Genomic DNA, 27,542 nt, shown 5'->3' on the forward strand with positions numbered 1-27,542 from the left:
TGTAGGGACCAGAAGATAGTGGAATATTCAAAACATTTAAATTTTTCATACATTAACATTTGCTTGACAACAAAAACACTGTGGCTAATTTTGCACATCAATATACTGACATTAAAGATAAGTACATAATTCATGCTCTTTTCCAAACTAGATTTTGTGTTATATGAGGTAAGAGAAAATGATTTGTCTTTGCAAGTAACATAGGAGTATTCAGTGAAATCATATATAACTATTTTAATAAAAACTTGTTAGATAATAAATTTATGTAGATATTAATACTTGTAAATATAATTATTTTGCAGAATGATTATTGATAAATGCAACTAATGACAAAAGAAAAGAACCTGAAAGAACTGTATCCACTATACCTTTTATCTAGGAAGATGTTTAAATATATGCATATATTTTCTAGCTAAGGCTGTAGGAAAGGATATTTTGTCTTTATTTATGAAATATGGATGTTGTGCTCATTAGTTTTCCTTTTGGAAAGGTGTAGATTAACCCTGAGGTTCTGGCACCGATCCACTTTTGGCCACCCCTCGGTGTACATCGGTTATTGCCTGGCCACCCTTGTAAAAATGTTCAGGCTACGCCCCTGAATATAACCTTGGGCAATTCCATTTCTACACTTTAACAGCTCAGATTAGATCTATGTAATTTAACAACTTCCTAAGGAGTACCTTATAAAATATATAATTAAAACAGGAGTGGAGGTATGCTATTATTTACTTTCAAAATGTATTTGGCTCATTATAAGCCACAGGGGTCCACCTTAGACTGTAATTAATATTGGTTATGCTCCCTAATATATGTATTAGGTAATTTCCTGTTGTTTCATGAACTTTATAGAGAAGGCTCATTTTAGAGAGAAGTTTTGGAGCATCTCAGTGTGCAGCTTCCCCCTCCTGTGTGGCTCCATTGGATTCGTCCACAGTGTCTGCTCTGCGCGCCTGTCTGCAGGCGGACAGTGGGGGAAACAGCTGCAGAAGAGCGCTCATGTTCTGCAGCGCAGAGTGAAGCTGGAGCACGAAGCCAGGAACCCACCTCCCCTGCGCTGGACTGGACCGGAGCAGCCTGCTCTCTGGACCGATGTCCTAGCCGAAATGTCCCGACACATATACATTCGGAACAAAATAGGAGAGGGCATCCAAGCTCCTATCTTTCAGGTTTGCTCAAGCTTTATTGCTCTTCTTTCCATTTATCTATTTTTAATAGGGCTGTAGACATTCAAAGCAGGGTTTACAGTCAATTTAAAAACTTTTTTAATAACTTCAATAATACATTCATCATGCATTGCTTAGGGACTAAAGAAAACAGAGATTACAGGATGATTTTTCTCAGTATTATAAGTTGCTAGACAAAATCCAAACATAGTAATGTATTTAAGTATCTATCTTTCTGCGCCCCTTTTTGCTGCTTTATTACAAAAAAATTATTTCTAAAAGTTAAATAATCTCTTAAAATTAAGTTGGTAGCTTTAATCTGCATCTGTTTTATTCAAACATGAGTTTTCTAAATTGAAAAGCTTTCATCATGCAGAAACATATTTAATATATTTTGTTTATGACAATTTCTTCTGATGCTGAGCTGTTTCAGGATAAACATATTAACTGGAAAAATATATGTAGCCTATTAATAAAACAGACAATGCTTATGAATTAACATATTGAACCAATCATGTGTTGATGTCATAACCGCTGAGGAAATTTGACAGCAAAAACCATCTAAAAATATTTTTTTGGGGAAAAATAAAATTAACATTTGCAAATCTAAAAGTTGCTTCATATAGGACACTGAGAACACAGACTCTTAAAAAAAAGAACCTAACTGTCCTAACTTTTAAAATTTCATATTTTTCATGTCATCATTTCATCAACTTTGACAAAGGCCTTAGTGAGATTTGAAGAAATCTGAATCAACAGCTTGATGATGATACTATCATGCTTCTTTTTTATAGCAAATATTTTTTATTAATTGTAGTGTAATCTGACCTCCATCCTACTCAGGGGTTATAAAACTTGACAGCAGGTTTTGGTGTTTTCTTTAATGAAAAACGGATTATTTTTGTGCAACCCTGGTGCCTTTTAGCATTGTTTTACACGTATTAAATCTCATATATTTGATACGATAAGTCTATCCAGTGAAACCCAAACCTTCTTTGCTTACCATTTTACCCCTAAATGTGTGTCAAGTTAGAAGATTTCTTCTGTCAAAATGAAGCCTAGATAACTAATTTTCTTCACATGTATTAATAGAAACATATTTCCAGACTTCATTCTTCACATCACTGGTGTGCTTTTGGGCACTTTGTTTTACTTGAGGGGCCAAAGAAAGATGTTGACCCAGATTAATGACCCAGTTTCATAAATTCAGGGAAGTAGGCTCAGACTTTTTAATGGTGACATTGTCATTAACTCTCAAGTATAAAGCAGAAATGGGACAATTCACAGGCAGATAATTAAGTTTCCCCCCCTGAGATTGACTCTGTTGGTATATTTAGATCATTTTGGAGAAAAAGACAGACATTCAAAGGTAAAGACATAAATAAATTTGATTCTATATGCAGTGAAGCTCTTCTGGGGGCATAGTGGACTTAGAAAACTGCAACTCCAGTGTATGAGTCTGTTTATTAGGGTCATCAGATATGGTGAGAAAATCTCTTGGGACTCAGGTTACAAGTTTGTTTTTCCATCCAGGTGAACCGAGGGACTTATTCCAGGAGAAGCCGGCTAAAGAGATCAGATGGAAGCACCACCTCCACAAGCTTCATCCTCAGACAGGTACTTAATCACAAGGGGGGGCCTCAGATTTCTCATAGTTTCCTTTCTTGAAAAGTATCATAGTAAACTGAAAACAAGGTTTAAATATGAGGAAAAATGGCAGTTCAATTAGTGTGTGTGGGTTGGAATGAAGTGTCTTACAAAACAGTATCTATTAAAAAAAAACAATATTTAAGAAGTGTTGCACTGATGCCATTTATTGGCCCCGATACCGATACCTGGCTGTGCAGTATTGGCCGATTTCGATACCATATCGATACCATCTGTTTGAAATTGATGTGTGTGTGTGTGTGTATATACGTATGAAGAACTGCATACTACTTGGAAAATAATATAATAATTGTAAAACAATTGCCTTCATGGCTTTGTCAAGCTGCTGCCTACCTTTGTGAAGCAGGAAGACCACTAATACAAAGTGAATCCAGTAGAACTTTTATTTTGCCTACCTGGAATGGGTGACAATAGTTGAATAAACATTTAGCTCTCAAAATGGCATTAGTGACCTATTTGTCGGTACTCGCCTATATCAATTACCACCATTTTAGTGCTGGATTGAGGCTCTGACCGATACTGGTATCGTATTGGTGCAACACTAAGTTTAGGGCTTACTTCCTCTCTGGCAAAGACATTTCAAGGTTCTACAGTGCCCCCGGGTTGTCAATTACTAGTCAATTTACTTAGAAAGGAGGTCATACACTCAATTTTACTTTAATTTTCATGCATCTAACATCCTGAGGTGAGATGATGTTTATTAGCAGCAACAGGGCATTCATACAGTTTGTTGTTTGATTGGATTATAGAACCTCGGGTCATTGGTACAATTTTTGTTAAGGAGTTGTGCAAATGGTTTTGAAGGTTCAAAAACAATGCAGAATTTTTTAAAGCCTTTTCTGCAGAACTTTCCAACCTTTTGGTCTTATGTTTTTGTTAAAATCGTAAGGTCAAACTACCGCTGCCTGTGCGTTCGCAAATGTAAGATTAAATAAACACATCTTTGGACACTGCGATGGATTGGCGACCTCTCCAGGATGTACCTCACCTCTCGCCCATTGACTGCTGGAGATAGGCACCAGCACCTCTCGCGACCCTGCTCGGGACAAGCGTTTCAGATAATGGATGGATGGGCATCTTTTGACATCTATTTAAGTCATCTGACAGATTTTTAATTTGATTTAGGTGCAGATTTTGAAAATGCCTCGATTAAACTGCAGTTATTCCGATTTTGTTACCAGTATTGGAAATGTCTCTGAAATACTGCCGAAAAATACTGGCATCGGAATCGATGGGTAATGCAGTACATGCACCGATCTGATAGCATGTAATTTAAAAAAGGAGTTAAAATTGGAATCTATTTACTAGTTAGTTCCATTAATTCTGAGACAGTTCTTTTTCATTGCTCTTAAAACATTTGGTTGTGCTGCTGCCTGCTGTTTTAGATGGGTGAAGAGATGATCACCTGACACCTATCAGAGACGGAGCTTGCTACTGCTTTTTTTTTTATACTGTTCTATTTAAAATATAAATGTTTTAAAATGTACTGTATTAATTGTTTCCATCCAAGGGTTTAACCTAAGCCAGGCCTTAGCACAATGATAATCATATCACAGTCATGCAGGCATATTATGACTATTTTTTCATTTATTTAGTGACACACTGTTATTAGTACCTAGTATCAGTCAATACTTACAACACAAAGATCAGAATCCCATTGGAAAGAAAAAATTGTATTGGAATATCTCTAGTAGGGCTGCAATTAATGATTATTCTGCAAATCAATTAATCTCTCAATTATTTTTTTAGATTAATGGGTTAATAATCGAATAGACAAAGGTTCCTCAAAGAAGGGTTTTCTAGGGAATTAAACCAGGTGAATCTAAAACTTTTCCACTGAAGGAGTTCAAGTTAGAGCACGTTGATGGACAAAAACATTTTTTTAATCTTAAATGCAAAGTGTTTCATGTTTTTTTTTAACAATCTTGGTATAATTACTGCTCTAAATGTGTTGCTCTGTCAGCTAAAAGCATGTTTTAGAGTCTCAATTCTACAGTAAATGATTAATCAATTACTAAATTAGTTGATTACTTAAATAATTAATTAATCACAGTTAATCCGATTAACATTTTCAGCCTTAACTCTAGATTAAAATACTCTTCTTAAGTCCAGGGACCTCATCAATTCTGGTCAAAATGCTAAGAAAAACAGCTTCTTCATAGCATCATTCTACTACAACCTTATCTGACCAGAAGTTTCACGTCTTCGAAAACACTTTCTTGCAAATGTTTTCCATTTCCCCTTAAAACAAATTTTTTCAAAATTCTCTCAGAAAAAAATCATTTTCTTTTTAGAGATTATGACAACAAATGATTTTCTTCATTTGATCTGAATAGTCGAAAAACATGAAACCTGAATTTTTGCTGGGGTGATCAGAGATTTGCAAATATTAACATTTTTTAATTGTATAAGTAAGAAAAAAAAGAAGCAAAAAACAACAACAACAAAATTATTTTGGAGCTAAATTAAAGTGAAAGTTTGTTTAAAAAAAAAAACGAAAAAAAAAAAAATATTTTACACGAAATTTTTTTTAGAAACTGTTGACAAGAAAAAAAAATGATTATTTTTCTAGGTATAGGCTATTTCTGTGGTTTTGACTCCTTAAAATGTTGAAATTCAAACTTTTCCCCCGTTCTGGTATTGAGCAGGGATGACAGGGGTGTGAAAGCACTACCAACTGCTCAACAGCTGTTGCTTTTAGAAAGTATGGGAACAGAAAATACCTTTGAAATATTGAAGCTAATTTATATTTTTGCAACTAGTAGTTAAAAATTCAATGCCTTACTGAACTAAAGCTACATTCACACCGCACGTGCTTCAGGCAGCAGAAGCAGCAGGTTTAAATGCAAAGTCTATGGTTGACACGCATCAAGGTGCATCAAAAGGTCCTGCAGCACATTTTGAGCTACAAGAGCAGCGCAGCTTGATCCATCTGAGCAGCTGAAGCAGCGCCTAATGAGCTTCTGAGGCGTTCAACACACTTCACAGGCAGCAGCTGCCGGAGTTGGAAATTTTATATTATTGCTGCTTGATGCTCCACATTAACCAATCAGAGAACCTGATCTGAGGCTGGCAGGGAGACCAGTCACAGCGCTGCTGATGCAGAGCACTATGATCCCTCCTATGAAACAGTCACGTTTTGGTTGTGGTTTAGAGGACTCAAATGCAAAGGCAGAGAGGCTGAGGTGAATTCTTATAGTTTTAATGATGAAAATAGTTAACAAAGGCAGGAATCAAGGAGCCAGGGAGAGACGAGGTGAGACGACAACAGCGATGACAGAACCAGCAACAACAAGGAACCAACAAGGAGTGACTGCAGAGGGAGAGTATATGTAGCTGACTGAGACAATGGCAGGGCTAACGAGCTGATAAGGAGCAGGTGTGAGAGGAGACAACGAGGGAGCCAAGGGGAAAGGAACACACGCAAAAGAGGCAACAGAGAAAAACAGAAAAACCTGAGAACTAACATAAATCTAGAAACTACAACAAAATAGGAATTAAACCAATAAAACTAGGAAACATGGAGCAAAGTAAAGTACAACATAACCAAAACCATGACAGAAACTGTTTATAAATGCCTAAATTAACTTAAAATGCCAGCAAAATATGTCCATTTTTATTGTTCTGATGCCTGTAGTTTGTTAACCTGGCAGTAACCAGATTGATATAGAACTGAATTGAGTTTTACGTTATCAATCTGGGATGGACAAAACAAATAGTCATAGCAGAGGGATTAAAATCAATAGAATTTTTCTAAAAACTAGAAGTGGGCAGGAATATCTCAGTAATGCAACACATAATTTTCCAATTTTACAAACAGAGAATACACGTACAAGTAGTGACCCAACAATCATTCTGCGGTTTGCTAAGTGAATATTCTGCAGGATGCTGAGACAAAAATTGACTTTTATCTCTAAAGCCGAACAGAAGAAACAATATTATTATAAGAGTCATAGAAAGACAAACGTTTTTCTCTCCTAAATATGTGAATTCCTTGATGTACCTGATCCATTCGATTCTTTAGGCTGGAAAAGGTCGGGTCACCCTATGTGGAATAGCAGCAAGACATTGATACACAATAAATGACTAAACAAACTAAATGATGGATAAAATGCTCTTATTCAAAGCCTGGATTTAGATCCAAAGGAATTTTTGTGGTTGGACCTTAAAATAAAATAATATTGCAAAGGAAAACGGGCAGAACTCCTCTATAGCAAGGCTCTTAATTTCTTGGTAGTTATTGATTGACTTTATTGATCTGATAGTAGAGAAATTTACTTTTTCATCGGCTGAAATAGTCAAACAAGAAGAATGTGGCAAAGGAAAGGATTATTGCACAGGGTGTTTACATGGGTATGTACTGTATATCGATGGATATAAATATAGTCATTGTACTGGGTGCCAAATGTAGAGAAGCAGGTTATTGCACAGGGTATCAAATAGTAATTACACATTATACATTGCACAAGTTATTGTCGTTTTTATCATTATAGGTATTGTGGAGGATGTTCTTTTTCTGGGTGGATCATCAAAATCAGTGGTCCTCCTAACTGTCAATCATTCTGGTGATATGTTCACGTAAGGCCGTCCTACGTGTTTGTCCCCATTTTTACTTAACGGTGGTGATTCTGACATAGTGGAAAAACTGCAAATCTTTTGGAAAGTAAGCTTGTATGAGGGATGCAAACAGCAACCTTTAAACAGAGCGTGCATGAGGAGAAATCTTGCATGCTCTTGCACGCCTTTAATAGTCGTTTCCTCTCGGGAGCGTGTACAGGGTTGTGAATGTGCTTTTTTTTTATGACTTGAACTTTATTTAGGTTTTAACAAAATAAAACATACAAAGTATACAATGTTGCACATTAAACCAATTGGGTATGCAAGCACTGAAAACATAGACAATATAAAACAAAACAAACCGTAAAAGAAGAACAAGAAAGATGCCAACAATACACTTATACAAGGTTACAGCGGACATTACTGATTAAGGTTGATCTGAGTTGGAAACGTCATTGACCCGTATAGGAAAAGTACGGGGCCCATTTGTCATTATAATCATCTACTCTATTTAACAGTCTGTATGATAATCTTTCAAATGCTGCCAGTTGTCCAAGTGAGGTGTACCACTGGGTGAAAGTAGGTGTTGATGGGGCCTTCCACTCCCTTATCAAAAGTTTTCTCCCCAGCATGATGGCTGTCTGTACCCACTGTGCAAGAGAAGAGGGCAAATAACTCAAAGCTGAGTGAATGTGCATTTTTTTAAGTGGAGAGGGCAGGTCTTNACTGGGTGCCAAATGTAGAGAAGCAGGTTATTGCACAGGGTATCAAATAGTAATTACACATTATACATTGCACAAGTTATTGTCGTTTTTATCATTATAGGTATTGTGGAGGATGTTCTTTTTCTGGGTGGATCATCAAAATCAGTGGTCCTCCTAACTGTCAATCATTCTGGTGATATGTTCACGTAAGGCCGTCCTACGTGTTTGTCCCCATTTTTACTTAACGGTGGTGATTCTGACATAGTGGAAAAACTGCAAATCTTTTGGAAAGTAAGCTTGTATGAGGGATGCAAACAGCAACCTTTAAACAGAGCGTGCATGAGGAGAAATCTTGCATGCTCTTGCACGCCTTTAATAGTCGTTTCCTCTCGGGAGCGTGTACAGGGTTGTGAATGTGCTTTTTTTTTATGACTTGAACTTTATTTAGGTTTTAACAAAATAAAACATACAAAGTATACCATGTTGCACATTAAACCAATTGGGTATGCAAGCACTGAAAACATAGACAATATAAAACAAAACAAATCGTAAAAGAAGAACAAGAAAGATGCCAACAATACACTTATACAAGGTTACAGCGGACATTACTGATTAAGGTTGATCTGAGCTGGAAACGTCATTGACCCGTATAGGAAAAGTACGGGGCCCATTTGTCATTATAATCATCTACTCTATTTAACAGTCTGTATGATAATCTTTCAAATGCTGCCAGTTGTCCAATTGAGGTGTACCACTGGGTGAAAGTAGGTGTTGATGGGGCCTTCCACTCCCTTATCAAAAGTTTTCTCCCCAGCATGATGGCTGTCTGTACCCACTGTGCAAGAGAAGAGGGCAAATAACTCAAAGCTGAGTGAATGTGCATTTTTTTAAGTGGAGAGGGCAGGTCTTGTCAAAAATTCGCAAAAATCCTCCACTATACTTTTAATACTTAATTTGGAGTTATTGGGGAACGACTAATTTTTAGTTTTGGGGAGCATTTACTGTTTCACACAAGGTTGGTTTGGATTATTTTTAATCAATTAATTATTTAAATTAGCATTTAAAAGCTGCTGTGTGTATGTCCTTTCGTAATCCTGATTAATCTTGATTGATTTTAATAGTTGAAACATTTTCAACACCGCTGTTAATAAACATTTTTTCTTCTTCTGGTCTAAAAATAGAAAGAAACAGGATGAAAGGTATAAGGAGACCAAGAGGATGCTATTTCACTGCTTTCAAGCGTCATCCCCCCTCCCCAAATCATTCTACCTTACTGCACTGAAGAAGAAAAAAAAAAGCGCTCATCCAGCCTGAGTGGACAACCATTCAGCCAATCAGCTCCTTGCCTCCTGATTCTGTCATCAGGCTTGGATATCGGGGAAGGATTCACAGCCCCTCTGCTGCTGCCTCTGCTGTTCTCTCTGCCTCTGTGTGTAGGTTTTGTACATACGGACGGCTGATAAAGATGAAATGCCAGGATTGGGCTGCCTCCAGGGACACCGTCTCCATCCTGTAACGTGAGGCAGCCAGCAGCACCGGGAGATCAGGGAGAAGCTGCATCCATCTGAAGAGGCGCCTCCAAAGGACCAGGCGTGATCCAACAGGAGGGGATATTTATATATATATATTTTTTATTATTCTCTGCTGTGGAGAGGAGGAATTGTCGTCATCCCCCCTTCACAACCATCCTTTTTTTTTCTCTCTGGTTCCCCCTCCTTTCTCCTCCGCCCCCACTTATATTTTCCCCCTCATTCTTCTAGAGGAGCTCGTTAGAAAACCAAACCTCCATGTATGACAATTTGTACCTGCATGGATTTGAAGACTCGGAGGCGGTGAGTGTAAATCTGCTTATATTGTCCCCCTGCTGTGTGCTTATTGGTAGCACACACACACATTCACAAGAGGCCTTTGATGGGTTAGCCAGTATAGTGTGGTCCTGGGCTACGCTTGGCTGGAAGGGGGTTGGGTGGGTGTGTAAAGGAGGGGAGGGGAATGCACATTAGGCAGATGGCTAAATGGTTTCTGCATATATCTGTATACATTGGTTGGATATATCAAACCGGGGGAAACCAACGGAGCCATAGAAGAATCATCTAGTCTTCTTTACACGCTTTCTGTCCAAGGTTCTCAGAGGAAAACCAATGGATGCAAATGACCCCTCGTCATTCCTCACCCCCCCAACGGGTCGCCACCGAAATGACAAATCATGTGTCACATTCCTGCACCCGTCACTTTTCCTGAAGAGTATTTCTCATCCAGATGCGCTGCTGCGCGGCGTTCTGGCTCTGACGGGGCTCTGAGAAACATGCATCGTGATGTCATTAAGTGGACTCTGATGCTGATGAGTCACATGCTGAAGCTACTCCATTGGATAATACCTCTGATGCTACAGTTATTTTCTCCTTTATGCATGTTTTGGATCAATCCAGGTTTTTGGAGAACATGCTGATTTCAAAATCTTAATTTGTCTCAAAAGAACAAATTAAGTTTGAAAGATGATCAATATTATCTGACAGGGGGGTTCCCGGTGTTTTGTTCACATTTTGTCAGTTTACAACCACAGAACAAATGTATATTTGCTTTCATCCCTCCTTACTCAAGTACCTCTTAATAAATCCCAGAAAACTACCTTTGTTGGTTCCCAACTTCCTGCATATGTGTGTTCTCTAAAGGCCAGAGAAGGTTGCCAGTGATTATTGGTGAACAAACAACACCATGAGGACCCAAGACAACAAATAAGTGATGATTAAATATGAGGAGAGGTTCCTTTGTGATCTTTTGGGAAGTCAATTTTAGTGGATTACCTCACAACTTCATAACCCATAAGAATTCTTGTTTGCATTTTGCCACAAGGGGAGATAGAAAACATGCAGAAGAAGGTGCTCTGACACTAATCTTTACCCATCATCCATCTCACTCTGTATCACCATCACTGCAGTAAACCATGATGGTGGTACCATCATCAGAAGAATGGAGCTGGTTAGATATTGAACTTCTCAGAGGCTTGAAATGAAGTTGAGTTGGAGTTTTAGCATCTATAAAGACCGTGACTCTTAACATACAAGCAGAGCTAATCAAAAAGAAAGCCAATGAAATGTTGAGGACTCCCCAACCTGGACTGTGCGCATGCTGTCAGCCGTACAGAGTACATACACATACTTCAGCCTTCATAGTCAAGCAAGCCTGTTTCTACATTTCTAATGACATATGGCTTAATTTCCCATAGGTCCATGGTATCATCAGACAAATTGCTGAGTAGCTTTACAAAAACAAAGTTAAATGAGCTCCTTTTGTTTATTTTTGTCCAGCTTTTTATTCCCATTACAATGTCACAAGTACATAGCGACAAAATTAACTCTCTGCATTTAACCCATCCTCTTGGGGAGCAGTGTGGGGTAAAGGGTCTTGCTCAGGGACCCAGAGTGTCAGTCCGTGGGAGTGGGGCTTGAACTCAGAACCTCTGGAATCTGAGCGCAATGCCCTAACCAATAGGCTGACACTTCCCTTGTGTCACTTCTTCCTTTGCACACCTGTCGGTGAGGTGAACAGTGTGGTTGAGACGCAATGGGTCCTTGCAACTGTCTGCTCTAGGCAGTGCGCTACTGCCAGAGCCTATATCCTGGAGGTTTGTCACCTCAGTGTCACATTTGCTACAATTTTGTGTGAATACTTGATCCTGGCGAGAAGTATTTTCCACACTAACAATGTAGTAAGACAAGAAGTACGCTGTCGTAATTTTTTTTCTCGCTTTGTCTGCGCCAAGTTCACCTTAGATCCAAGCGGACTGCGTTTAGAAAATGGCCTAGTCAAAGTCCAGAACCATATCTAAATCAAAATCTGTGACAAGACTTGAAAACTGATGTTCATAGATTATTTTCATCTAATATGGCAAAGTTAAGGTGGATTACAAAGAGGAGAGTGTATAAAGTATTGGTTTTACTTTTAAAGACTATCAGCTGTGATTGCATTGCCTAACAGGGCAGCGTGTAAAAGCAGCAAACTTTTCAGACTATTTAATAAATGCAACTATTGATTATATTGGTCTATCACATAAAATCATCATAAATAAGTATATATTCTTGGATTTAATGTGACAAAGCTTAAAAGGGTAAAAATACTTTCACAAGAATCTCCAGATTTCACTTCTCCTTTAACATTTATTTTAACGAAGAATAAATAGACAAGCTTGATATCTAACTATATAAGAGGCAGCCAAAACATTTGACTCCTTATTTCTTTTAGTAGCAGTTTTATGGAAATCTTGCACATGCCCAGAAACATCCTTAGACAGGGTGCTTACAATCCAAAGAAGCAGTGTGCTGAAGTCAGGCTTTCCTCTACTGCTTACTTGCCTTAAAAGAAAAAAAAAAACTGCTTAGCTGTGATGACTAACTTGATTGATCATCTTGGGACTAATGGTCCTGCTTAATTGAATCATCATTAGTAGCTGATTGTTTAGATTAAAATAGCGAAGGAAGCATTTCATCTAGTCTTGTACTGGCATTAAAACAACACAATAAAGTGATTCTGGGATGCAGAAGGAAGGGACTGCAAGCCTTGCATCCCTCAAAGCGTCGGTTTAAGATATTCTCCGACTGTGTAAGAGAGTAAAACAAAAACTTAAGAAGATGAATGTTGGGTTCAGCAAGATTCAATATCAAGCTATGCTAACCAGAGTTAAACGGTATTCAAAAGAAAAAAAGCTTGACCCTTTATGGAAATAAAATACTGGCTCCCCAGCCTTGACTCACATATAAACTAAAGTCGCATCTCATCTCAATAATATTTAGATATGACACTGGTTTACTCTTAGCAGCTATAACAGCCTTAACTGTTCTGGAAAGGTTGCTCAAAACGTTTCGGAGCTCATTTCTGTCAATTTTCATATTTCCCATAAATCCATTTGTAAGGTCACAATCTGATGTAAGAGGAGGCCTGGTGCTCAGCCTCTAATGTAAATGATGCCAAAAGATGTCCTTTCAGGTAGAAAACTGCCTATGTAATTACTTAGGTGATCTTTTAAATTTGTATATCAATCTGAAACATAATGAACAAAAGGAAAAAACACTAAAAACAGGAAAAAAAAAATACCCTTTACGAATAATAAAACCAGATAAAATGTATTAATCCAGCATTTAAAAGGTTTTGATGAGATTTGTAAAAAAAATTCAATGTAAATCACTTAAAAAAAAACTGTCTTTATAATTAATGTTCTAACCTCCAATTTAAACCGTGTGTTGAAGAGCTGGGAGTTCACCACCATCTAATGGAGGTCATGATCATACAAGCAGCTGATGTTCCTGCTAACTTGCTCCCTTCTATATTAAAATATTACCTAATTTTCATTAATGAAAACCACCCCTGCACTATGAACTTGGCACACTGCAAACCCTCCATTAATTATCTATTTTTTACCTTTATATCAAAAAGCTTCAATCCAGTGGACTTTGTTTCACAGTTTGAAGATGTTTGGCTTCCTATCCAGGAAGTTTTTTCAATTAAAAATGTCTGAAATAGAATTGAGTTTGAGGCTTTATAGAGTGGAACGAAATCAAAGCCTTGTTTTGGCTTGGAACACAGGCTTGGTCTGTAGTGCATTTGTATTTAGCTGGTTCATAGGTTTTGTTTGATATGAAGGCCTTCTTTAACATGCTATTCAACAAGTTTACCCTTTGTTGTTGATCTCAATTTTAAAGACTTTCAGTTATCTCAGACTTTAGGGGTTGTAACTGTAATGGTATACAGGTTATTTTTTATGCTTTAAAATTGATAAAACAAGAGAAAATCTCACTCATTGTATTTAATGTCTTTTTGCTTAAGTTTACTAACTCATGATGCCATTTCTGTCTGCAGGGCTCAGCTGATTCGTATACTAGCAGACCATCAGACTCAGATGTATCTCTGGAGGAGGAGCGCGAGGTGCAGGCTCAGGTCCAGAGCCAGAGCCCAAGCCAGAGCCAAGGGCCGGGACAAAGCCGTCAGGAGAGGGAGCAGCAGGCCTCCGTACAATTGGAGAGAGCCAAGGTTGTTACCCTGAGGGAATACTGGCTAAAACCAGAATATATGCTTCATCGTTTTATTATGATGGAACATTGTTTTGATACCATGATGCACTTAATTTCAAAATGGTTTAGTTCAGGTTCTGTAGCTTTAAAATCATAGGATGAGTTATATATTCACAATCTAATTACAAATTCTTGCAGCACTCAGTCAAATCCAGTTCCTAATTTGAAGCTAATTTGTAAGTGGAAAAGTATAATCACACCCACCAGAGAGCAGTGAGGGATTCCCTTTACAGCAATCCCTCATCCTGAGCAAACAACAGAGAAGAGAAAACCCTTCCATTGCACTGGATGATGCCTCCAGAAGAACCCAGCTTTGAAGACTGGGAGGACAGAAAGGAGACCCCGCAAAAAAACAAACAAAAACAAATAGAAAACACGCTGGTTGAAGAGTTTGTTTTGAAATGACAAAAGAAGGGCTGAGGTTACTTAGCTAATGGCTCCATGTAGGAAAGAGAAAGAGGCAGCCAAACAGGAAGTTCTTACACCAGGTGTAGTTTCCAGAACCCCTTCCCGAGGAAATTAGTTATTGGCAGCAAAAGCTCCTGGAAAGAAGTTTCTATGAGAATGTGCTCATATGAATGACTTTTTCCAAGGAAGAAACACAGTTAAACAGTGAAGTAGAAGGACAGGATACATTTTTTTTAAGGGAAAGTGAATAGGGGCACCCTAAATTGGAGGCAGCAATAGTGACAATGGTATAGCATGGGTCCTACAGCCCTTAAAAGTTGCTTAAAAATATAAAACTGAATAGATTTCAATTGACTGAATTTGTGTTTGTGTCTGTCAGAGTAAACCAGTTGCATTTGCTGTAAGGACCAATGTCAGCTACTGCGGCGCCTTGGATGAAGATGTTCCAGTACCAGCCACAGCTATCTCTTTCGACGCCAAGGACTTCCTCCACATAAAAGAGGCATGTCTGCGCATTTCTAGAGCATAAGTTCCCTGACTTTCTGTCATGCAAAATCCATTGAGTAGATATTTAAAGTGCTGCTTATGTTCTCTACGGTTTTCAGAAGTTCAACAATGACTGGTGGATCGGTCGCTTGGTAAAAGAGGGCTGTGAGATCGGTTTCATTCCCAGCCCTCTGAAGCTCGAGAACATCCGGCTCCAGCAGGAGCAAAAGAGAGGACGAGTCCAAGGGTAGGTAACAGATAAACATGTCTAACAATGCAGAAAAAGGTCACATTACTAGAAAGAGCTTCTTAGGTTAAGATGTTTGCATAAAATCTCATGTTACTTCAGCGTTTTATCCAACAGTTTCTTTTTTATTTGATGATTAGGAAAAAATTTAATAAATAACAAATCAAGGTGACAGACACATGCTACCTAGAAAAAAAAAATTATGAACTACAAGTCTGAAGACAAAAAACTGAAATCTTGTCATATAATTTCTTGAAATATAGGTAATGTAAAATAAATGTAAAATAAAACTCTTTACATTTAACAAATTCTCAATTGCATTCAAAAACATTTTGTATGGAATTTGTTTAAGTTAACTTTTAATTAGCAAATTTAATTTGAAGATCTGTAATTTTCAATTTTTTTTTTTTACCTGTATGGTTTTGGTTTGATTTCAAACAGGGCCAGTCAAAGATAATATGAGGCCCCAGAGCAGAATTTGATTTGGGGCCCTATACTAAGTTAAGTGTATCAAACAAAGAAATCACAACTAACGAAGAGGATTTTTGTTAATTTTTCCCCTTAAACATTTAATATGGTTAAAAAAAAATAATTAAAAACTAGCTTATCATCTAATTACATTTTCTTCAGAACCGTTCTGGTTGCTCGCGCTATCTGCTTTTTATAAAGCCTCTGATCAGATACACTTCCAGATGCAAATATACAAAAATTATTCAAAATTTTTTCCCTGAAAAAAATGGCCTATATCCATCGATAAGTTTTTCATTAAACTGAGATTCAACCTCAGTCTGTCTGTCACTCACAGCTCCGTGCTATGTCTGTTTCACTCATGCTTTATACAAATTAGCTCTTCTTAGTGTTTCTATCGCCGCTTTCCATTTCACTATGTGTATAACTGGTCCGTAATATTCTGTCATCCCTAATTAATGCAGTAACTCATTCTCACATCCATAACCCTTGCAGGGTGCCCCGCCCCTTCTTATGACGTCATTATATGGCAACTCAGACCGAACAAACTGTATTGCATCCGTTTCTTAAGAATCAGATCTCTTTTGAAGTCTCAACATTTCACTACCTATATTTGCTATTATTTTGCATTGGTGATCTAAAGTAGCCGAAAGTAGAAAACAGTTGTTGTCAGTCTTGAAAGAAAATACTGTGTTGCCTGGGGAGTGCTGGCTTAGTGGGTTAGTGGAGTGCGCTTGTGCTCTGAGAAGGTTGCAAGTACCCGGGTTCGAGCAGCCCACTGCTCCCCAAGGGGATGGGTTAAATGCAGAAGTTAATTTCTCCAGTGTGAGATTAATAAGTTCATTTATTTCTAAGCCAGACTAAGCTCTGCCATTTACCAAGCTTGTTTTTATTCTTTTTATTAAGATCTGATTGCAGGGAAAGACAAATGGAACATCCGAAAAAATTACTTTTATAGAGATTTTAGATAAAGAAAACAACAGTTATTCCAAGTTATAGAATGCAGGTTGTTGCCTAATATGGCTAACTGACTGAGCTAATCAAGGCTCTGCATGGTCTTGAAGTTACTTTGTTCATAAACATGTTTTTTTCAGTTTTGTTATTAATCAGGTAAAATGTAATCAGTCATTAGACACGCTAATGCTACAGATGCTCCCGACTCCATATACAGAGGCTGCGTGATGTTACAATCGTCTAGGCAACCACAATGTTTTACATCATGTGGCAACGTTCAGCCAATCATGTAGCGTAATGTCACTGGCATGCTCAGGGCCCGAGCAGATCTGGTACCTACACTTGTTTGGAGTATTGTAATTATATAAGAATAAGAACATGATACCAGGTTTTTCAAATCTTCAAATATCAACTATAGCATACATTTGTGAATCCTTTGTTCAGTATTTTGTAAAAAAAACATAGTGCTAGTGTGTTCAAACTGATATGCAGGGTAGATTCTTAAAAACACATAGTGTTTCAGTCAATTTTGATTTCATCCGACCAGAGGCGATTTCTTTCACTTTTGTATGACCCCAAGATCATTTTAGATTACTTACCATCGTATTATTCTAAAGCTACAACAGTGGCTTTTTTTTCTCACACTCTTCCATAACTTGGCTTATGGTTGTAAACCATTTTTTTTATCTAAAGTTTCTTAAACCAAATCAATCATTGCAGCTATTCCAGCCACACTACCTTTGATTATTAATGCCTCCCCTGATCTCTGAGCTATCTGGCCATAGCAGCTGTACCATTCCTTTTCCAGTTGATGAACTTAACAATATTCTGTAAGATTTTAAAAGCTGGATGATCTTTAGTTACTTAAACCTTTATGAAGGTGAAATGAATTTATTCATGGGTATCTGAGAAAAGGGGAATACAAATGTAAACCACACTTTTGAGATTCTTATGGGTAAAAACCCATTTATCATTTTCCGTCCAATCCACAACTATGCACTTGTTTGAGTTGGTCCATCTTATAAGTTGCTAAATAATCATGAAAGAAAAAAAAAGGTAATGAAGTATGAATAATTTTGCCAGCAATTTATTCTGCCACGTGTTATGTTTCTGTCACGTGTAATTCCTTGGACCGAAATCTGGTCACTTCATTAATTTTAAGTTTGTGGATTGTTGTTTCCTATTCAGATGAAAACCTCTGAGGTTTATAATATATAGTCATAGAATGCAAACTTATTATCTTTCCTGGAGCCATAGAAAAAAGATGATTTTAAAACTACATCACTCTAATGATCTGGGCCTTTTTTAGGCCTCCATCCTCTCAAACACTCATAATGTTCCCAGTTTACATTAGCATTTGAGCTGCAGATACTTGTACTACCATAATGCTACCCTAGCACCTGGGGCTGCAACTATTAGACTGATTTAACTATTTTGGGCGAACATCCTTTCCATTGTCTTTACTCACCTACTTTTATGAGTAATTATTCAGCATACAATTGATATTTACAAGTATTAATATCTACATAAATTGATCATTTAATAAGTTTTTATTAAAATAGTTATTTATCTATGATTTCACTGAAGACTCCTAGATGACTTGCAGAGACACATTATTTTCTCTTTAACCCATATAACACCAAATCTTTTTCTGAAAAGAGCATGAATGCTGTATTTATCATTTTTAATGATAGTATATTGATATGCATTATTAATCTCAGTGTTTTTGTTGTCAAGTAATTGATAATAAATATATGAAAAATTTAAATGTTTTGCCACCATCTGTATTAGAGGGAAATAAATGGTAGCGGGGGCAACAGGGGTGGTCAACGGCTAAGGGTGACCATGGCCACCCCTGGCCCCCCATCTAGCTCCGCCCCTGTCCTTCACCTTAGTAGGTTGTAGCCACATGTAGTTCCTGATTGGTTTTCTGACACAAATATAAACAAAAGTTTATATTTTTCAGTTCAGATTTCGCATTACTCTCGCTCAGCAGCATTTGCAAAAAAAATGGTTTTGTTTCATTAGACTCGAGACCTTAGCATCGCTCCACCTCTTTGCATTCAAGAGCTGCCCTCTACATAGGGATGTAATTCATTTGCTCCAGCCGCGAAATTCGCATTTGGTGTGAACACACCTGAAGAGAGCAGCAGAAATGACAGCTTATCCTCATGTTACTCTTTAACCCAATGCCATTATCTCTTCTGAACTAACATGTCATCAGTTGGACTTTTAACTAATGCATGCATATTAGTAAAAGCTGTCATATTATTGCTGCATTCTGTTTATATTGTCTTAAAGTTTCTCCCGTCTTGTCTTAAAGTCAGAAAAAGCGGCATACACTTGATCTTTGCTTTTATTTTTTTGCCTATAAACAAGGTTGAGACAAGGTTGAGGTTGAAACACTGCAAAGTAGTATTTATCTGGCCGGCTAAATGGTTAAAAAAAAAAGGATAGAGAACTTCTGAATAAATCCATTGTTGATGCAAATAGCCGCCATCTTGAACCTGGAAGTCAGCATGACTGCTTTGAACGGAAGCCGAGAGCGGTTGCACTCAACTATCTGGTTATCACGGTTAAACTGTTAATTGTTTTCTCAGGATAACAAGATAATTATCTTATTATCACAAAAAAAATTATTGATTTCTTGAGATAACCTGTATGACTAATGAATGAGGCTGGCCAAAAGCCCTGGATTCCCAGTCCATCCATGCCTGCGGGGCCTGTAGTTGCGCAGTCAGTTCTTTAGTTTCCTTTTTCTTTTCACTCATTGTCAAGATGATTTGATTGCATGGAATACAGTAGAAACAAATCTGATTGTTTTTTAATGAAAATCTTTAATCTGGACTCATTTTGGGGGTTAATGCATCTTATATCTTTTACAGGCGTAACACCGGGGCTGTTCAGAAAACACCCGGCACTAAGGCGGGGAAGGCATGGGTCTAATTGCTTAGGAATCATAAGTGGAAGCAAATCATCAAACCAACAACGTTGTCTCGTTACCTAAAAGTTCAACTAAGGATTATTTACAGAATTACTCACAGGCTGTCATGACTTATACTTATAAATCCTCTCCCGCTGTTCTGGTATTGAAGGATGGAATCAGTTTTAAGACACACCAATCATCTTGTTATCACAAGAAAATGTCTTTCATTTTCTTTAAATAATGAGAAAATTAATTTGTTTTCTCGAGAAAACCACCGTGAAAAAGTGTCGGAGGGACACGACCGCTCTCGGCTTCCGTAGTTTTGCCCTGACTTTCCTACTCATAATTATGCTTTTTTAGCTGAAATTTACTTCTCAAAGTTTTGAAATTCAAACGCAGCACAACTAACTTTAACATGATTAAACATTTACTGTTGAGCTAATGGTAGTAGCTGAGTTGCCGTTAAAATGCAGTTATCTGATAGCTGACATGCACTATTTTACACTTCCTTTGCAATATATTTAAGACGTGTACATCATTTATTTAAATGCATTTTCATGGCAAACATTAATGTATTAAAAAGCTATAATCGGCTAAATCAGAATAGGATTTCTGGGGTAAAAAAATAATGGAATACTGTTTTAAATGTAGTTTGAGGCTAAAAAAAATCAAATACATTTTTTAGTTATTTTTTAACATTAATGCTGCCATGTTTTTCTGTCTTTTTTTTTATCCCTTCTTGTCTTTTTCAGTAAGTCTGGAGGAAACTCCTCTTCCAGTGTGGAGGATGAGGTCTCAGCCTCTATCCGACCACTCATATCCTCAGCAGGTGAGAAAATCGGACGGGGGGGAGAGGACCAATTATAACCCGTCTGCAAGCTCACAGCCAAACATCCTGAAAATCAAAAATCATAGATAGTATAAGAATCTAAAGCCTTCCCATGTCTCCACATAGAGCATAAGGTTACTTCATAGAGTCGCTGGTACATTTTCCCATGATCCTCCTCTTCCTCCAGTTGAGGACTGCAGGCGCTCTGAGACTGGGGCTAACCAACGACAAGACTATGACCCCCCCCTCTGAACTGCACTTTGTGAATATAACTTTAGGACTATAGATATACCTTTTCATTTGTTTTGTAGATATTATTAATAGGTTTCATTTGTTATGAATCGTAACAAATATATGGTTATATAAAGTATGTTTAAGTATTTATTAAATATTGCAGCTACTGATGGCCTTTCTCTTTGTCTTCTCTCCCTTCCTACAGGAAAGCAGAAACAGAAAGTGGTAAGTTAGCGGCTGTATTTCACCCATTCCCCCTTCCTCAGCTTTTGCTGATTCCATAGTAACGTGACAGGCTCATACTGTACATTACTTCAGTTTTACCAAATCAAATCAACACTTGCAGCTTCTATTACTCATAAGGAAATACTCCTTTAACAGGAATGCCCTCACCTTTGTAGGTTCACTGTAAATTTTTGCTATACTACAATACTAAGAATCAAAATATAGAAATGTGATATGGATATAAACTTATCCAATCAAAATTTAACTAACATTTAAAACTAACAATCTGCACATTTTGGACAATTAAACCCCGGATATGATAGAGAATGAGATTATTTGTTGACTTTTAAATAAGTTGCAAAATTATCTAACAGATGAATCCTTGGTGATGTTAAAATAGTATAAAAGTTGAAAAGTTTGAGTACAATGAGTGAAAATATCATACACCGTATGCCCGCCCTATCCCAAATACACTTCATCTAAAGCGACCAACAGATTCCAACATTTTCCTTCAGGGTTTCCAACCAAAGAGCAGATTTCTTGGGTCCATTATTTATAAAATATCATGCCAGTTCTAAAGCAACAAAAGCGACAACAGACTATCAAACTACCACTGCCATGTTTGATTGTAGGTATGATGGAGAATCAGTTAATTTAGGAATCAACACAAATAGTTATTATATTATCAGATAGAAGATATATGATGTGTAGCGTTTCCCCATAAAAATGTCCTCAGTAGAAAATCAACTCAGATCATCTTTCTCCCAAATATTTGTTTATCTGAAACTGATAAAGAGGTAAATACATCTTTAAAGCACTGTATCTGTAATTCTAATAATATATTTCCTATTAAGGTAAACTTCTGTAGGTTTTTTGACTTCCCCTATGATATTGTTAAGTAGCGTGCAGCAAATAAATCAACAATCTGCAAGTTATTACAGGTTTATATGTTCAGGCATTAAAAAAGTTTTGATTTGAGTAAATTTAAAACCATCTATAATTGTATCATATTTAAGCTATTTTTTAATGCGGATAACTTGTCATTTGCTCCATGCTCCAACATTGCCATATATATCGCATTTTACATAGAGCATTCCTTTGGCTTCAGCTCATTGTAACCATCTGCTGTGTGCATTTATGTGGTTATTCTGAGCTGTTTTCTGCATTTGTGACAAATCCTCTCCTGCCACTCTATTAACAGACGGAGCACGTCCCTCCATATGATGTGGTACCCTCTATGAGGCCTGTGGTGCTTGTGGGACCTTCACTCAAGGGTTACGAGGTAAGCTGGGTGTCCTTATGGACAAATCTAAAATTAGAATCATGCAGTTTGAAGCTCCTCACTTTTACCAACACATTAAAGCAAAGAATCAGTGCAGAGATGGACATAAGGTCTTGCAGGTTTTGCAACGAGTCCCTAAAAATAGCTCGCTGTTGGCAAAGTAAGTTATGAGTGTTTCATTGACCATGTGATGCACTGATTGCAGTCTAAGATGAGAACAGGAGGTCAGTTATAAATATGTTGAGTAAGTGGACTGATTTGGTGCTAGGAGGAGCTGTATTGGTACTGTTACAATATATCACTGAGCCACAGATAAAAAGGCATGAACAGTTCATCTGCATTGGCCTTTTCTGCACAGATGAGGAGGTTTATCTCAACAACTGTAGCAAGATTCAATTTTGAATATCTTATAACAAGCCTTGCAAAAACAATATAACTATGTTTGTCCCCATTGAAAGAACAAACTTTAATGTATATTATTTAGATATGATTTTATAATTTTCTATACATAAAATCAGAAAAGCTTCTTATGCATTGATACTTAGCTCCCTTCAATCTCAAATCTTGTGCATCCGACTGTCTTGGGATTAACAATTTTTTTTATGTTGCAGGTAACAGACATGATGCAGAAAGCCTTATTTGACTTCCTGAAGCACAGATTTGATGGCAGGTGAGAAGAAAAAAGATGAATTTGCATGTTCCCACCAGTCTTTCAATATAAACATTAAATAAATAAAAGTTAAATGACTTTGGACATAAAGAGTCTAAAACGTTTTTCATAACCGCAAACTGGATATATGATCTCAATACCTTCAAAAGAAAAATACTGCAATTCCCAAATACACCAAAGTTAATATGTTAGCAAGAGGTGACAGGCTGATTCTGTTTGGACCAATAGTCTAGAAAGTAACATTTTTAAAATGATATTTATGTAATAATTCATTTACACAACATATTGAATCCCTGTCATTACAGTATGAAGGCCAGTATGAATTATAGTATGTAAGCCAACTTGGATGCAATATTAGGAGAATATAATGTATTTACCCAGCATGGATAAAAATAATGTATATTTGTTGCTGGTTTGATGTTTAACAAAAATGGTAAGGACATTAGAATTAAATAAAAGACTAACTGACCATTTATTATTTCTATGTGTTGCAGATTCATCTGTTTCATGCGAAGCTCATTTAATTTGTTCAATAAGAAATCACAATTCTTCACTTTGAAGTCCTCTTTTGCAGTAAAATCTAAACAAAGGGTGTTGAAAAAGCTCCCCCCTGGGCAGTAAAAATGTTAGATTTCTGTCAGTTAAAACCTTCATGCTACATATTAAGATATGAAGAGGGATCTGACTTGTCATGTTTGAAATATCTTTATGTAGAATAACAATAACAAGGGTCACCGCAGATATCTCATTGGCCAAGAGGTCTGTTCTTAACAACCCCAGTAAGCGAGCCATTATAGAAAGATCCAACACTCGTTCCAGTTTAGGTAAGATTTTCACGGGCGATTATAAGTCAAAACATCTTGTAAACACATTAAAACTCAAATGCGGTTTATATTAAGCTGCCAAACTAAAGAGTATTTGAAACTAATTGGAAATCTTGGTCCACAGCTGAGGTGCAAAGTGAGATTGAAAGGATCTTTGAGTTGGCGCGCTCCCTTCAGCTGGTTGTGCTGGACGCTGACACCATCAACCACCCAGCCCAGCTCCTCAAAACCTCACTGGCGCCCATCATCGTCCATGTCAAAGTCTCCTCGCCAAAGGTAAAAATGGAGTAGAAAATATGGGGGCCTCAAACTTAAAGCTAGAGGGTTAGACTGACTACATTAGTATGAAGTGCTGGATTTAGAAGCCAAGCACTTTTAGATTTTTTGCAAGTTTTGGTAATCATAACATTGTCGTTTTTGAATAAACGTCCTCATTTTATCCACAGAAGGATTATGCTGAATCTATACTACAACAAATAAGGTAGCTGCAGTATTCATGATGAGGAATACTGTGGATTTTGGTAAAACTGGAGTTTTTTAAATTGCTTTTGTTTTAAGTTTTACAACTGTTTTTAACTTAATCACATCTTTTTAAACAGTAGACTATAAGGATATGCATTTCATGGGTGCAGATTGCTAAGAAAGTGACATGCATCTAACTACCAATATTAAATGTATACGACATCTGCCTTGAGCTCTTGAAATTGTCAGGGGTTTTATCTGGCACCAACAGGTTGAATTTCTTAGAACAGAAAGGAGACATTAGAAAAACAACAATGGTACTATCTACAAAAGACAATCTACACACCCATTTGCTGATGCCTTCCCAAATAAAGGGTACATAAAAACGTAAGATTTAGGTAAAAAGTCTTAAATAGTGCAGACAATAGCTCAAAAACACTGAGTTGCAGTGCTTTCTTTGTGATAAAGGCCACAGAGTAAATGACAGCAAAAGCAAGTTTAGCAAAACATTGTTAGCCCCGAATCTTTTATTTAGGACCGTTGTCTATGAAGAACAAAAAACACACACCGAGAAGACACAGCGTGATAGTTTGTGCAAAGATAATCAGGAATTTCAACTGAATGGAAGTCAGCTTTGTCAATTCTTGCATCCAGAAAGAGATACAGCCCACCACAGAAGCCTGCAGATGTCAAAGGAAAGACAAGGTGCCTACAGAGTTACTGACGGTAAAGACCATCAAGGTTTCCAGGCAGGAAAGAGACACTGTTAAGCAAAATGTGTTGCAGAGCCAGGAGGAATGTTCTTAGTATCAGCCGACCATTTTTATTTTGAACAAAACTAAGCTAAATCTCTAGAAAACTTCATTTGTTTCTTTTCTCATCATGAGCTATAGCCTACATCGTTCTTGAAGGTAACTCCAACTGAATGTGTTTTAATGTTTGTGTTCAAGGACCTCCTTCATTTTTTCCATACTCCAGGTTCTTCAGAGGTTAGTCAAGTCCAGAGGGAAGTCTCAGAGCAAACACCTCAATGTCCAGCTTGTGGCAGCAGAAAAACTGTCTCAGTGTCCACCGGTAAGCACTCTCTTTGGGTTTAAAAGGCCATTGTTTAACATTTCTGAATCAAGTAATAGGGAAAAAGAAACCATGCAATTGTAGACGCAAGTATAAACTCTGACATCGTCTTTAATAACAACTTAAGTTAATCTGAGCCTAAATGGTCTCCATATTTCTGTCTAATGCCTCCTGCAACTAACAGGAAATGTTTGACATCATCCTGGATGAAAACCAGTTGGAGGATGCCTGTGAACATCTTGCTGAATACCTGGAGGCCTACTGGAAAGCAACTCATACCTCGATGGCAACACCTCTAAACCCTCTGATGGGACGAAACCTTGGATCCACTACACTCACTCCTTACTCCACCAGCATCTCTGGTCTGCAGGTATGTCCAATGGCGTATTCGACATAAGACCACTTTTGCCTTATCCTTTTTTCTTAAGAGAAGTGAATATGCTTATATTTAAGCATATTTATATTTTAGTTAAGCGCCTCTTGCCCTCATGTTATCCACGTTGGTTTAGCAGTACCGTCTATTTGTAGTGGCTTATCAGTGTCCTCGGTACGTTCTTGTGATTACCAGAGCCAAAGAATGCGACAGAGCAACCACACAGGAGACCACTCTACAGCCAACGAAAGGCGCAACCTGATGACATCAGACGAAAACTACCACAATGAGCGAGCGCATAAGGGACGCAACCGCATGTCTTCTGGCTCGCAGCACAGTCGAGAGCAGCAGGACCCCTACCAAGATTACCAGGACCCCTATCAGGACGCCTACAAGCCCCATCGCAATCGAAGTTCACCGGGCAGCTACAGCCACGATTCCAGGCACCGGCTCTGAGCCCACTTCTGCCATCGCCAGAACTCCTCAGACCCAGGTTTCAATGAAAATAAACCCTGCAAAAGAGCAAAGATGGTCCCCAAATTGTACCCCCTTTTTTTCTCTCTTTGGTCTGACTGGCAAGTTTTCTTTTTCAAAGTTGAGTAGGATACTGATCAGGTATTTGTTTTTAATCAAACTGTCAATCAAAAGCATGAAGAAGTCAGAAGATTCTGAATGCCAAAAATAATTCCCTCTGAAATTCCTTTTATTTATCCTTTGGGGATCTTCTTGGATTGCACTAACACATGCTCTGCAGATGTGCAGCATGGATTCTGCTTGTTGCGTCTTTCAACGAGATGGTTTTGGATACTGAACCGGTGGTGATGTAAAGGCACCGGTGTGCCTGGAGTAACACCAAGTAAGAGGAACATTTACTGCACAAAGACTGCTAAAAGGCTGCTGCCCCTATCCCGGGCTGTGTATAAATCCTCTCACCATTTAGCTTATTGCATGCTGATTAGTATGTCAACCTCCGCATCCACTTAGCTAACATTTTGTACCTAGCATTCTGGTTAAGGTTTAGGTCCAATTTTCTAAATTAACTGATTCTGGATCTGTTATTGGTGAGGATTGTGGTCCGGTGTGCAGATAGCTTTGAAAACTGGTGCTTCACATACCCCATCCCCATATCCCTTAACATGTTTTTGCTATTTGCAAATCACTTTAAGCAAGGCCAGCTTTTCTGTAGCATAGCTTTAGCATCTTATTAGGGAGTAGCCCTCGTGGTCACAGGCGAAACAGATGCTGATGGTGCTGGGATCAGGTCAGAGCTACACCTTAGAGCCTCTGCTCTGAACAGGTGGCACAACGAAGGCACTATCTGTATGTGTGTGTATATATAGGATAGTTAGCTACAATAGTAAGATGCAACCCGAGATGTTTTTTGTGTTTATATAACGGGGAGATCGTCTGAAGAAAGTCAGGATGTCTTTTTGGTTCTTATTTCCCCTAAACTTCAGTGAAATTACAGTATCGTCAGCATATGTAGAGAATTTGTGTCTATTCTTTTTACATAGGAATACACCCATCAGTTTATGCCGATACATTTATCTTTAAATGGGGTTGAAACAAACAGAACAATCATGTCATAATAATTTAATGTGTAGCTACCATGATACCCTGATGGCAAAGCATGATCCCTATGGATGTAGAATAGGAACCCCAATGCACTTAACCAATTACTTTTATGAAAGTAAGGAGCTTCCTCATCTCAAACCCAAAATGTAGTACAGGTGAATACTTCCCAGTACGGATGAGATTTGCATCTCATCTAAGAGGAAAAAAAAAGGTATATGCAAAGAAAAGATTTTGCATGATCTAAATTGAAGAAACCAGAATCATACATTTCTGCTTATTTTGTCCAATTAGTTATTCATCAAGGTATGCGATACACTAAAACTTACTAAACATCCAGATGGTGCTTTG

General features: G+C 37.6%; 1 protein-coding gene across 3 annotated transcripts; it reads left to right on the forward strand.

Moving 5' to 3' along the window:
* The first annotated feature begins 1,062 nt into the window (after nucleotides 1-1,062).
* On the forward strand, nucleotides 1,063-27,394 carry LOC107092231 (voltage-dependent L-type calcium channel subunit beta-4-like). 3 transcript variants are annotated; one of them, XM_015386570.1, is made up of 14 exons: nucleotides 1,063-1,166; nucleotides 2,697-2,780; nucleotides 13,946-14,116; nucleotides 14,945-15,067; nucleotides 15,171-15,298; nucleotides 20,399-20,475; nucleotides 20,915-20,934; nucleotides 22,136-22,216; nucleotides 22,828-22,886; nucleotides 23,601-23,710; nucleotides 23,835-23,986; nucleotides 25,151-25,246; nucleotides 25,431-25,616; nucleotides 25,815-27,394. In XM_015386570.1, exons 1-14 carry the CDS (start codon nucleotides 1,104-1,106, stop codon nucleotides 26,073-26,075), a joined length of 1,611 nt encoding a protein of 536 aa, XP_015242056.1. In that variant the 5' UTR covers nucleotides 1,063-1,103; the 3' UTR covers nucleotides 26,076-27,394. The 3 variants fall into 3 exon arrangements, with proteins under 3 accessions (XP_015242056.1, XP_015242054.1, XP_015242055.1); XM_015386568.1 differs by lacking the exons at nucleotides 1,063-1,166; nucleotides 2,697-2,780 and adding an exon at nucleotides 9,469-9,924; XM_015386569.1 differs by lacking the exons at nucleotides 1,063-1,166; nucleotides 2,697-2,780; nucleotides 20,399-20,475 and adding an exon at nucleotides 9,469-9,924 and having other exon boundaries at nucleotides 20,916-20,934.
* Nucleotides 27,395-27,542: the final 148 nt, after the last annotated feature.

Source organism: Cyprinodon variegatus, unplaced genomic scaffold (assembly GCF_000732505.1).
Source record: "Cyprinodon variegatus isolate N-32 unplaced genomic scaffold, C_variegatus-1.0 Scaffold371, whole genome shotgun sequence".
In the NCBI taxonomy this organism is placed as follows: domain Eukaryota; kingdom Metazoa; phylum Chordata; class Actinopteri; order Cyprinodontiformes; family Cyprinodontidae; genus Cyprinodon; species Cyprinodon variegatus.